We start from the raw sequence: 12,514 nt of genomic DNA, 5'->3' as shown, positions 1-12,514 counted from the left end.
AAATTCAAATTGGGCAACCATGCTGTGAAAGAAGTTTTAAAATTAAATTTTATTCTATGGTCTTATCTTTTTTGTTAATATATAATGATTAAACTGTTAGGAAGACAATTTTTGGAACTAAGATTACAGTGTTAGAAGCCATAGTAAGGGCAGTTATGAAGCATTGTTATGGAATATGGCCACTTTGAAAAGTGGGGACAATACATTAGATGGCTTGCAGTGTTTTGGGTGATCTTTTGAACAGCTGCTAATCAAACAATAGGTTTTTCGAGAAAAGCAGTTCCGGTTCCATTTTCTGGGGCTATAATAAAAGAAACATTAAGGTGGTTAGTCTCATTTAATGGATGAATGGGCTGCCGAAAAAACATGCCATTGGGCAATGCAACTGAGGCCATACAAAACTGGACGTCCTCCAGTAAGAAGGAACAAGGCATAACAAAAACTTCAAAGGAAAAAGCGTCTCCATCAAAGAAAGTAAAGAATGAAGCTCTGAACGCTTTAGGGTTGAGGAGGAAGGTACAAAGCTGTGGTGAAATCATATCCAGAGGACTAGTTTATTGCAAAATATTAACAACAAATTCTATTAAATACTCGGGCATTATCGTTAACCAAGAACTGACATTCAAGCTCATTTAGAAGCTTCAATAATGAAAATTATTTCATCAGAAAATGAGAATGTAATTAATAGACATGAGAATTATGAGCACACTCAGACTGCTCCCTAAATTCTCCAGACCAAAACATATATAGAAAGAGGGTATCAGGCTTCTGGGGCATTGGATGTCTGGGTATTGTATCTGCTTGCCATACTCTTTTAGATAGTAACAACAATACTATGCAGATCCTGTGTAGCATAGAATCTTGGTTCCATTCGTACCTTTTATAGGATGACTTTTATTGGCAAGAACCGTCTAAATAACTTTGAAGTTGAATCTAAAGTTCCGCAAGGGCCTTTCCTGGGCCTAAAACTTTTTTCCTTTATATTAATGATCTTTTTCACGCAATATAAACGTGCATTCATTAGTGTGGTGTAGTTTGTGTCAGCCCACTCCGGCTGGTAAAACCAAGTTCTAGTCAAATACTGATGACATCCTAGTTGCATTCGCTAATGACAGGTTGCTGGTAGCATTTGATCAAGCTTTGCTGGAAAAGCATCCTTTTGCTTTATTTTAGAATCTTTCATGGTTTATGTGAACTATTTGACTCTTAATGTCTGAGCCATAGTTTTTGGGTTTTGATTCCAGAATTTCTACAGCTTTTACGTGTTTTTGTGTAGTACGTATATCAAGTGGTATTCTTCTTAGACCTAAAAGTTGTCATGTCCGATTTTTCAGAATTCTTCTTGACAAGAGTTTGTCTTACAAATTCCATATTAATGTATAAAAAACTAAGATCGACAGGAATCTTGGCATCATACATAGGCTGAAGCACAAATTCCCAGGATCCATCCTATGGCTTCTTTTCTTGACCTTGATCCAACCATATGTTTCTTATGTCCTACTACATGGAAGTCTATATCCCAGTTTAATTTGCAGAGAATGGTGTCTTTTTATGAGAAGGACAGACTAGTTGTAAAGCTTGCAAATCCATCTATTTTTAACCCCTCATATACCTCTTTTCAGTTTATGTCCTTATGTTTGCTTCATTTACTTATGCATGGCTCCATTGGACACTTCCAATTGTCTTCTGACCCCTTAATTAGTATCTGATAGGTTATTATATTAATTATGTTGTTCTTACAACATAAAAGTCCCTGTCATATCATGCATTTGGTCTGATTTCAGCCCTCTGATGGAATATTCAAGATTATGGAATATGCTTCCAGTTGCAGCATGGGGCTGTCATTCCTTTGACACCTTCAAACGTCTGGTGGTTAATTTTCTCTCTCTCCCCATCAGTCTCTTTCTTTATGTGTAAACTGATTCATTTAACCTCTAAAAGCTTAACAAAAAAAAATTGACTTAAAAAGGACAGCTCATCCAAAAATCAATGATTAAGTAAAGGTTTTTACCTTAAGGTCTGGTATATTGAATTTATAGTTTTCACTGAGGCCATTTTGATTTTTTGTAACATCATTAAGCTTGTCAAAGGCTTGCTGAGGTGTTTTATCTCCAGGTACAGAAACAAGCCAAAATTCACTCATTCTGTCAAATGGATTGGTGACCTTGAAACCAGGACGTTGTCAAACCTAATAAAAAAGAGTTAAAATTGAAGTTTATAGCAGTGTCTAAATTTGTGCTAAGAGAGGCACAATAAGTGAAATATTTTTTGCTTGATGTTCAAAATAAACTACTTCTTAGTAGAATTTAGAAACTAATAGCTGACAAGTTTATTAATAAAGAAATAAATAAAAGAGTACATGATTGAAAAAGACACAAATATCAAATCATTAACCAATTTCTAAAATATATGACAAGACAAAAGCCAAAGCCAAAACAAAAAAAAACAAACTATACATAAAAACTTTTAATTTTCCTTTCAAACTCATGCATTCATTTTTTTTGTTTTTTAGGGATTCCGTGCAAAAGATCCTACATAAATAAGTAGAAATCACAATCTTGTCAGTAGCAAAGAAATAATGCCTGCTGGATAACACCACTGTGAAAAAAGTAGCAAAAAAAAATCAAAATTACAAAAACATTTGTAATAAGAATTAACAAAGTTCAAATGTGAGTGATCCATAAACGTTAATACTGAATATCAGCTCAATAAAATATCAAAAATTGACATTGTAGCACAGCATTGCATATCCTCTAAAAGCTTCATTAATAAACTAAAGCTTACCCCTCAAATATACTAACAAACAAATTACTAACAAGTTTCTATAGTCAAAGAGTCTAACAATCAAGTCAGCCACTGAGAAAAAAAATGCACAAATCTATAATCAGAAGTGAAAACAAACTTGAGTGCATGGATCAGCTGCAAGTAACTGAGAAACTTACTATCAAGCAAATTAGATCAGTTCAGTTGTTGCTAAAACATATCCCAGCAAAGCACCCAACAAATGCCCCAGGTACTTGGAAAAGAACCCCCTGGAGAAAGTCATCACAAACCTGTACACAACCAAAAGCCCCCTCAAGAGTACAGTGACTACAACCTCAATTAATGAAGAAGGGAGATGCAATGGTTGGAGTTGGTTAAAAATACACCCTAACAACTTACTTCCTTAGTGTCTTATGAATTACTTGATTTGCTTATTGCTTTATTTTGCTTTTTGATTTATTTTTATAGGTGCTAGGGTTTCCAAATTAAAAATTGAATCAAAAAATTGTTGAGGAAGAGGGGGCTGAAATACAATTTTGTTGAATGTGACTATTATATTTAGAAAAAGCACTAGATAGGGAATCAAATGGTATGTTTTCTTTTTTGCATCTTATTTCTGTCCTAGGCCAAAGAAAAATATACTATGATTATTGCATTAGAAATAACATTCAATGGGGGATTTAGAGGTAGATAAATTTGCTGAAAGGAACAAAAGTATGGGGTTGAAAACACTTTATGCAACCTTTATTTGGATCTGTAGGTCCATTTCTGAGAATTTTATTCACTCAGCATAGAAGTTTTTGGAATTGGTGGAAATGTTATGTTCTGAATGGAAAAAGTAGAGGAAGGAACTTGGAAAAAGTAATAGTATAGTAGATATTTTCTTCTGAATGAAATACTATAAGATACAAAAGTAGTACCATCAAATTCTCTAATCAACATTATATCCAAGCTTAACTTTGATACCATGACAATATATACTACTCCTTCTCTATTTGTTGCAGATATAGCCCTAAAGCATATTATTTTAATTAGCATATTTCTCTGCTATTTTTTTTGCTACTTGAATAGTCAATCTCTTTATTAATGGGTGGAATTGTTAACCTGCTAACAGCATCTTGTCATTGTAAAAGAAATGATATCAATTCAATAAATATATCATGTCCTTTCTTTTAGTTTGTATATAGCCTAGAGCAGGCACCAGCCAATTTATTTGCTAAAACGCCAAAATAAACAACACAGTAATTAAAAAGTGTCCTGACAGCCATATCTGTTCAGCAATTTATTAGGTGTGCAAATAAGTTTGTGCTGTGCTATGTAACTTATTAAAATTTATTTTTATAAAACTGTCAGTTATAATTTTTAAAACTATCAGTTGTTGTCAAAAATTTATTAAAATTATTTGTAACTTATTAAAAATAAGTTTGTGTTATTAAAGGCCAGCCTTGAGAGCACTGATTAGAGAACCAAGTGATAAAACTTTTATAGAAGAATTTACTAAGGGACAGGAGCTGTTAGCCTTAGAAACATCTTCACAGGCTCAACTTTGGACTCTAGCCTACTCAAGTCCTAGACTGGCCTATGCTTGGAAGTTTCTATCATCCAGCACATGTAGTTCCCTCATAAGCAAAAAGGCTCTTATAAGGCATTTCTTATTCTGCGTAATTCTTTAGAACTAGCCTATATAGCTTAAAATTTGCATCATTCCATTAACTATTTGTATAGCCTACTTTTCTTTTTTCATGTGACTCACGTGATTTGTTTTCAGCTTCTTCTAGTAAATAAATCTAAACATTGTCGACATAAATCCGTGTTATTTTACTTATCCGATTACTTATTTGACTAATCCAAGCGTTTTATGAGACGCACATGACATCAGAGGTTACTCGGATTACTCCCTCGAACGCTCAGAGTTGCGTTTGATTCGACTCGTAAAAGTTGACTTTTTTCTCTGCTGCCGTTTTATCAGTAGAAAAAAATTTAGATATGTGAAATCGTTTTGTTTAAAGACAAGACAGGGAAACTGTTAATAGTGGAAATAATCTTAGCTTTTCAGTGACCTGTAAGTAATTTTATGCATACTCCTTAGGATATAAAGGGTTTTTGGTGTTCTATGCCCATCTTGCATAGGCTAAGCATAATAAGGAGTCAGAAGAAAAGTTTTTGGTTATTAAAAAGGTTGGTTCTTAGGAAGGCAGCTATCACATTGGTGAGTTAGTCAAATATTACTATATCAAACAGGCCTAGTTTCTAAACCATTCTATTGTTTTCAGAATTCCATTCAGAAGAAAATTTTTATGTTGTTAAAAATGTTGGTTCTTAGGAGGGCAGCTATCACATTGGTTAGTTATTTAAATATTACCAAATCAAACATGCCTAGTTTCTAAACGAACCTATAATTTTTAGTTGAAAAAAATTAGAACGGTTAGGTCAATGCCTATATGATATAATATATATTCATTGAGATTGCTGTCTAAACTGGATTTTTAACATAAAGTAGGGGTAAAATTATACTTTTGGCTATCTTTGAAAGAGGATAGGTTAGGAAAATGAAACTTACAGGGATATGTCTAGAGGCTAGAGTATGGGTAAATTTATAGCAAACAGTAATACTGGCTTTTGTATAAAGTGAATATACCACTTGATGCGTTTTTTTATGCTCTTTACAAATATAATAATTGCTACTACCGGAAATTCATATTTTAAGCACTTTTTGACCTCTTAAAAATGACCTAAATATGGAGTATAAAAAGGCTTAAAACATTGGTCTCAAACTTTATAACATTGGACTCAAACTTACTGTTTCATTATAAATCCATTTTTTGTTAATGATATATTATCCACAAGCACTGAATGTTATGGCATTTTCTTCTTCCTTGTTGCCGAAATTTCAATTAAAGCATGTTTTTGGTCATTTTTTACAAAATAATAAGATATTTGAAATCACAAATCTGTAATAGTTTAGAAACAAATTTGGGCTATATATTTGGACATCAGGGGGGTGGGGGTAAAGCATAGCATATATTAAATATGTAAACTAACCATTACTGCATTTAATATAGTCAAATTTACAGCAAACAGTATAACTGGCATTTGTAATAGCCAGCTTTCATATTTTGACCAAAAACGCATGCTTTTATTTAAAATTTGCTGTCAAGGAAGAAGAAAGCACCATAACATTGATAAAATTTATTTATCCAATTTAATTGTGGAAAATCACTGCTTGTGGATATGTAACATCCTCCTGCTTGTTATGTTGTGCATATGCTTTAGCTTATGTTTTGCTACGCTATGCTTGTGCTTATATTATGCTTTACTTTGCAGATTGTTGTAACCTGGGTTTCTAATATACTGCTTAACAATTGACGAGACGGAAATTTCTACATGGTGTCAGAAGTGGGATATGGTGCTACATCTTGATTTTTTGATGGTATCGAACGCGTTGTCATGTATTTCTTCCCATACGAACTTCTGCTGCTTTGATAGAGTTCGTAGTGGTTCGTTCTGGGATGATAGATTTGGGATGTAACGGGACAGGTAGTTTAGCATCCCTAATAATGTCTGAAGTTCCTTGCGGTTGCGTGGTCGGGCATTTCCTTCAGTGCGTTAACTTTGTTTGGATCAGGATGGATGCCATCCTTAGAGATCACATGACCAAAGTAAGGTATTGATTCGGACTTGAGTATGCATTTTGCTTTATTCAATTTTACCATCCGTTCTCTGGCTCTGGTGAGTGCAGCTCGTGTGTTCACATCATGTTCAGTTTCGGATTTTCCTGAAATTATGATATCGTCAACTATGACTGAGAATCCGGGTACCCCCTCAAACGCTTCTTCCATTCGCCTCTGGAATTCATCTTGAGCGGAAATCAGGCCAAAGGGCATCCTCCTGAATTTAAATCTCCCGAATGTTGTTGCAAATGTTGTGAGCTCTGATGATTCTTCATCAAGAACTAGAGACCAGTACCCATGCCTTGCATCAAGATTTGTGAAGAACTTTGCTCCTTCATGCTTTTGAATAGCCTCATCAAAGGTTGGCATAGAATGGTGTGGCCTTTTTATAGCTTTATTCAGGTCATGCGGGTCAATACAGATCCGAAGTGACTTGTCTGGTTTCTCGACAATCACAACAGAATTAACCCAGTCTGTAGGGTGAGTGACCTTTTCGATGACACCTAGGCGTTCCATATGCTCTAGTTCTTCCTTGAACCTTGGTAGGACTGCAACAGGGATGCGTTTCGTTGGTTGGACTGTTGGTTGTGCTCCTTCTTTCAGAACAATCTTGCATTCACCTCTCAGTTTCCCAATTCCATCAAATGGGATCTGCAAACTCAGTAAACAGGTCGTCCGATGACTCGTTGAGAGTAAAGATGCATTTTATCAGCTGCAACTTACGACTAGCAACGACCCCCAAGATTGGTGTGGGTGCTGCTTCTACTATGAAAAAGGTAAGCAGCTCACTGTTACCATTGCTGTGGGAGCAAAAGAGCTGGCAAGTACTGGGATCTTTTGTCCACAGAAACTGGTAAGGATTTGGCGGGTAGGGTGGATCTGTGGGTTAGGCTTGATGTTGTTCAGTAGAGATTTTGTGAGGATGTTGGCTTGAGCCCCAGTATCTACCTTGAATCTGATGCTGATTTGTTGGTCGATGCGCAGGACCTAGTAGGGTTGGTCATCTCCATTTTCTATCGACACCTCGTGAATAAAGAGTTCATCATCACTGCACCTTATATTATTTTGGTCTGCTCTGTTTGACTCGATCGCGTTGATAGATTTCTCTCCACTTCTGCATACTTTTGCGAAATGGTTCATTTTGTTGCACTTGCTGCAAATTTTCCCTTTTGCGGGACATTTGTGCATGGGTGAATAATCCCCACCACACAAATAGCAATCTTGTCTTCTCGCCATGTTGGGTCTGGCAGGTCCTTTGGATTGTTTGTTATACTGGACGAAGTCGATTTCCTGCTTGATTTGTATTTCGTGGTTGGAAGTCGCTGCTGTTGAAATCGACTTTAGTTGTGCCTGGGTTTCTGTGTGGGCTCGAGCAGTAATGATTGCTTGGGGAAGAGTTAGTGTTGGTCCCATCTGCAGTAGTTTTTCACGTATCTTTGGCGACTTAACTCCTCAGATAAGTCTATCTCGTACCATTTCATCACGGATTGCAGCACTGTACTCGCAATCACAAACCAAAAGTTTTAGATCTGTCACATACTGCTCCACAGTTTCAATGTCGTTCTGATCTCGTTTGTGGAAAACATAACGTGAGAAGATTGGATTTGCTGAAGGACTAAAGTATTCATCGAACTTTTGCATATACACTGCAATACGATTTTTTTCAGCCTCGGTGAGAGACCAGGTGCTGAAGATGTCCCGTCCTTTCTCACCAAGCCATATTAGTAAAAATGCACATTGAACAGTCTCTGTCTTTCCACTCAAGGGGCCTGCAAACATGAGTGTTGCATAGCTTTTGAATCTATTCCAAGCTTCCTTGAGGTTGTCTGCTTCCCAATTCAGTTCAGGGTATGGGGCCAAGATCGTACGTCGTACAAACTCAAGATATGAAAGCACATCGTCGAAACCGAAAATACCTGAGAATGTCCCCAGATGACACAGATCTAGAACAATATCAGCATACCAACTCAATTGGGGTACCGCAGTTGAGTTCCACGTCATCTCCAAACGCGTTCTCAACCCCGTCAAAAAGCCCACCCCCAACTGTCCTTATTCAAGCCCCAGGGTCAAGCCCAAAAGTCAGTAGCCACATTCAGGACGAAGTACCGCCTCCCGCCATGACACGTCTTGGGAGAATAATCAAACCGCCAGAAAGGCTTAATTTATAAGTTGTCGTTGTTGTTGTTTTTTTGTTTCTTTTTTGTTTTTATTTCCTTTCTTTTCCCTTTTTGGGGAAGAAAGGGTGGATACACGTAAATGGAAGATTTTGGTTAAGTTTTGTTGTCATGTTAAAGTGTCCAGAAGAAAGGAAATGTAACATCCTCCTGCTTGTTATGTTGTGCATATGCTTTAGCTTATGTTTTGCTACGCTACGCTTGTGCTTATATTATGCTTTACTTTGCAGATTGTTGTAACCTGGGTTTCTAATATACTGCTTAACAATCGACGAGGCGGAAATTTCTACAGATAGTGTAACATTAAAAAATGGATTCATAATGAAATGGTAAGTTTGAGCCCAGTGTTTTAAAGTCTGAGACCAATATTTTAAGCCTTTTTTATACCCCATACTTAGGTCATTTTTAAGAGGTCAAAAAGTGCTTAAATCTGAATTTCCAAGAGAAGCAATTATTATATTTGTAAAGGGCATAAAAAAAACGCACCAAGGGGCGTATTCGAGAAGAGGCGCTGACCTCTTTCGCGGGCAACACTGCAATAACAGTAATTTGTAGCTGTTTGGTGGAAGTTGTACATAAGGCTAACTTAGCACTTGAACATTTATGTAGTTTTACAGTTGACAGTTCCCTGGCAGTTACCGCATCTAAAACAAATTACATTATTTTTAGTAGAACAGGTAGGTTACTTCATAATAACGATAAAATATTTTTTCGACATTTACCCAGTAAAGGAGTTTTTGAAATTAGGTATGTGGGGTTGTATTTAGATAATAATATTAGTTGGAAAAAGCATTGTATGTTATTGGTGCAAAAATTGGTAGGGGTCTAGGAATTCTAGGAGACCTGTAAAAAAAAAAAAATTTCCATTCAAGATTTTTAAAATCATTTATTATTACTTTGTTTATCATTATATAGATACGGTCGCGTTCATTGGGCCAGCAATTTTTTCTAATTATAAAAGGATCCAGATTTTGCAAAATAAAAGCATTCGATTGATGTTGGACATAAAAGAACAGGTTGAATCCAAAACTATTGCTAGCTTTTCCTGGTGTAATGTTTTAAATGTTGGTCAGATTCATGACTACTAGGTATCAATTTTTGTGTTCCAAAGCATGAAACATATATACCCTGAGTATCTTCATGATTATATTCCCATGAATCAGGAGCACCATAATTATGATACAAGAAATTCACAACTTTTGAGCCATGAAAAAAGAAAAACAGTCAGATCATCATATATGTTTATAATCTGGGGCCTTCTGTTTGGAATAATCTGTAGGCTAGCAGTCTGTCACTTTATACGGATTTAAAAATAAATTGAAATTGTTTTATTTGATTAATAGATTTTGAAGGGCGGGATGCTTTTGATTGTTTTTTTGCCGTTTTTTGGGGTGGGGTTGGGGCTGAAACCAGCAAAAAATAATTAATAGGACTTTTTTGTTGTATAGTCTTCATGTGCATGTGTTGTTGTTTTTTTTATATATAAGATTGTCTAGGTGGATAATCATGAGTTGTTATGTTTAGATATTTATTTATAGGATATAAATCATAACAGGAATTTGCAGCACAAGTCCTTAGGACTTTCTTTTTGCTGCATTAATTGATTTTTAGTGTCATTTTTATTTATGTTTATATTGTAGAAAAAATAAAACCTACCTACCTACCTACCTACCTTTTTTTTTAATTATAGGACCTAAAAAGGGAATTTAACTTTAGATCATTAGCATCACCTAAGTAAAATACCAGCGGTCGGAAATTTGCAGAGGACAAAGTCGGCAGTACATACTGCATAATTCTGGTAGAGTCCCTGTCTTTGTGAAACATTGTGATTTTGAGAATAATAAAAGCAGCAAAATACAATCAAACTAAAAGGGTGCGGTAATACTTTGGGTCTCACACTTACCCAAATGATTTCATCATAATCTGAAAGATTGGGGGCATGAATTAATTTGGGAAAAGACAATCAACTACAAATAATAATATTCCAAATCCCTTTTTACCTAGGGAATGGTCAGAAGGACGAAGTCTTATGAATTAAGAGTAGTTATTAATTTTCAATAGGTCAAGGCTCTGTGCTTGAAGCTTTGTTACGGCAATTACATCAATTTTGTGTACTTGAGAGTGGGCCTGTAGTCCGACTACTTTGTCGAGATTCTGGCTTTCGGTGTTTGTAACAAGGAATTTTTGGAAAGTAAAACAGTTACTAAAGCTGGCAGTTTTTTGTGGGAGCCAGCAAAGAGTGAGAGGAACGTGAATCTGGGGAAGAGAGCCATCATTTTCAGTATGAAGACTGAGCAGGATTGGGAAGCAGGATTATAAAGGGTGATTAAACTGGGCCTAATAGAAAATGAGGACAGCGCATAATTTACTGGGATATTATTAACTTGGCAGGGAAGTACAATAGAATTCAGACAATCTTTTAAACAGCTGTTACTTTGTGATTGCCATGGTGCGAATGGTGATTTAGGTTCGTCGAGAAATCGTTGCTTTCCGGGAGAGTGGGGAGGATTTAGAGCCAGATTCTATAACTGGAAGGAGGGAGGTGGTAACAATCTTTTTTTAGAAAGATTGAGAGAAAGATGAGAAAGATAGAACATCTTCTAGAGAGGATGGCGTGGGAGCTAAGTAGAGGTGGAATCTTGGGCAAGGAAGTAAAACGCAGTTGCAAGGGTGTGTGTTTCTGGGAGGAATATGAATAAAAGGGGGTTGGGGGAGGGTCTCAGTGAAGTATAGTGGTCTTGAAGGGTGGGGTGACTGGACATGAGCAGAATCCTGGGGTGGAGGGGCTGTTTGAAGAGTTTAATCCCTGGGGTATGTAGTTCAGTGTTGGGAAGGGAGGGGGGAATAACCAAGGATAGTGTAGAACGGGACCAGGAGGGGGAAGGGATCGTAGATACTTTCTGCGTCACCCTAATAAAGCTGGATGTTGAACTTAGCTTCCACCACTGAAGATACCGGGGGGGGGAAACAAATTTTCCATGGAGGGGGAGCTGGATTTCTTGGCATTATTTAAAAATAATCAGAAATGAAATGATAAACACGATTTTTTAACTAAAAGTAAGTAGAAACGTCAAAACTTAAAACGAACAGAAATTTTTACGTATATGAGGGGTTTGCTCCCTCCTCAAGCCGAAAATGTGACTTTTTATCCTAATTCCTTAAGAAAGACACCGGGAACACATGGGACGTTTAAGCAGAATAATTAGGTTTTTTAAAAGTTCTTAAAAACTTTAGCGTTTTTTTTTTGTCTCTTTGCGGGTGCTTTCTTCAATCTTATTTGGCTTTCAGATGCTTCGAATGAGACACTCAGGTACTTCGAATGGGGAATAGTCGTATCTTTTATGATTCATACACTGCTCCACCTGAATTCATCTTGTGTCATCGAGACTGAGGAAGAAAGAACTATTTGTAAAAAAAAAAAAAATATTGCTAATTTTCTGACTTTTAAGGGGTTGGAGTTTTTACACAGCATATGGTAGGGAACTTATCTTTTGTTGTTTTTACTGGCTTAGTATTTCAGATGGGAGAACCAATAAGGTTCCAAAATGGTGAAGGTATTGACATGTAGCCCCTCCCTATATTTGCTTGAGTAATAATGTGACTGGCTCCATGAAATTATCATAGAGGTATGCCAATAAAATTGTATGACACGTTTCACCCTGAAATAGTAGGGAAGTTCAAATTTCTTTATCATTAGCCTTTAAGTTTCTTATTAGGTTTGTACTTTGACATTCCCGAATTTTCCCTTTCGCAGCTAAAAAAAAAGAAAAAAAAAAAAAAAAAAAAAAGCAGGATTTTGTTGGCTACCAGTACTGTCAAGACAATTGTTTATCATTTATCTATTTTTTTAAGTACGATTGAAGGAAGCCCTGTTTCTAAATCAGTTACCACATTGTCAATAGCTGC

General features: G+C 36.1%; 2 protein-coding genes across 6 annotated transcripts in view; one reads left to right on the top strand and one right to left on the bottom strand.

Moving 5' to 3' along the window:
• The window catches only part of LOC136026280 (V-type proton ATPase subunit C-like), a 55,019-nt gene extending 50,404 nt beyond the window's left edge, over positions 1 to 4,615 (bottom strand). The window contains exons 1-2 of one of the 2 annotated variants that reach the window (XM_065702670.1): positions 4,517 to 4,615; positions 2,012 to 2,188 (exon numbers count right to left, since the gene is read on the bottom strand). In XM_065702670.1, the coding sequence (XP_065558742.1) occupies positions 2,012 to 2,143 (132 nt within the window). In that variant the 5' untranslated portion in view covers positions 2,144 to 2,188; positions 4,517 to 4,615. Of the gene's footprint in view, positions 1 to 2,011; positions 2,189 to 4,493 lie in introns of both variants that reach the window. The other variant, XM_065702671.1, reaches the window with a different exon arrangement.
• A 9-nt stretch (positions 4,616 to 4,624) lies between these two features.
• The window catches only part of LOC136026283 (uncharacterized), a 55,972-nt gene continuing 48,082 nt past the window's right edge, over positions 4,625 to 12,514 (top strand). For 2 of the 4 annotated variants that reach the window (XM_065702674.1, XM_065702676.1), the window contains exon 1: positions 4,625 to 4,825. The gene's annotated coding sequence lies outside the window, so the exon portion shown is untranslated. Of the gene's footprint in view, positions 4,826 to 8,838; positions 8,938 to 11,896; positions 12,513 to 12,514 lie in introns of those variants that run through there. The other 2 variants (XR_010617254.1, XM_065702679.1) reach the window with 2 other exon arrangements.

This window comes from Artemia franciscana, chromosome 4 (assembly GCF_032884065.1).
Source record: "Artemia franciscana chromosome 4, ASM3288406v1, whole genome shotgun sequence".
Classification (NCBI taxonomy): domain Eukaryota; kingdom Metazoa; phylum Arthropoda; class Branchiopoda; order Anostraca; family Artemiidae; genus Artemia; species Artemia franciscana.
The sequence above is the reverse complement of the archived record's forward strand: the minus strand, read 5'-3'. Positions and strand labels throughout refer to the sequence as shown.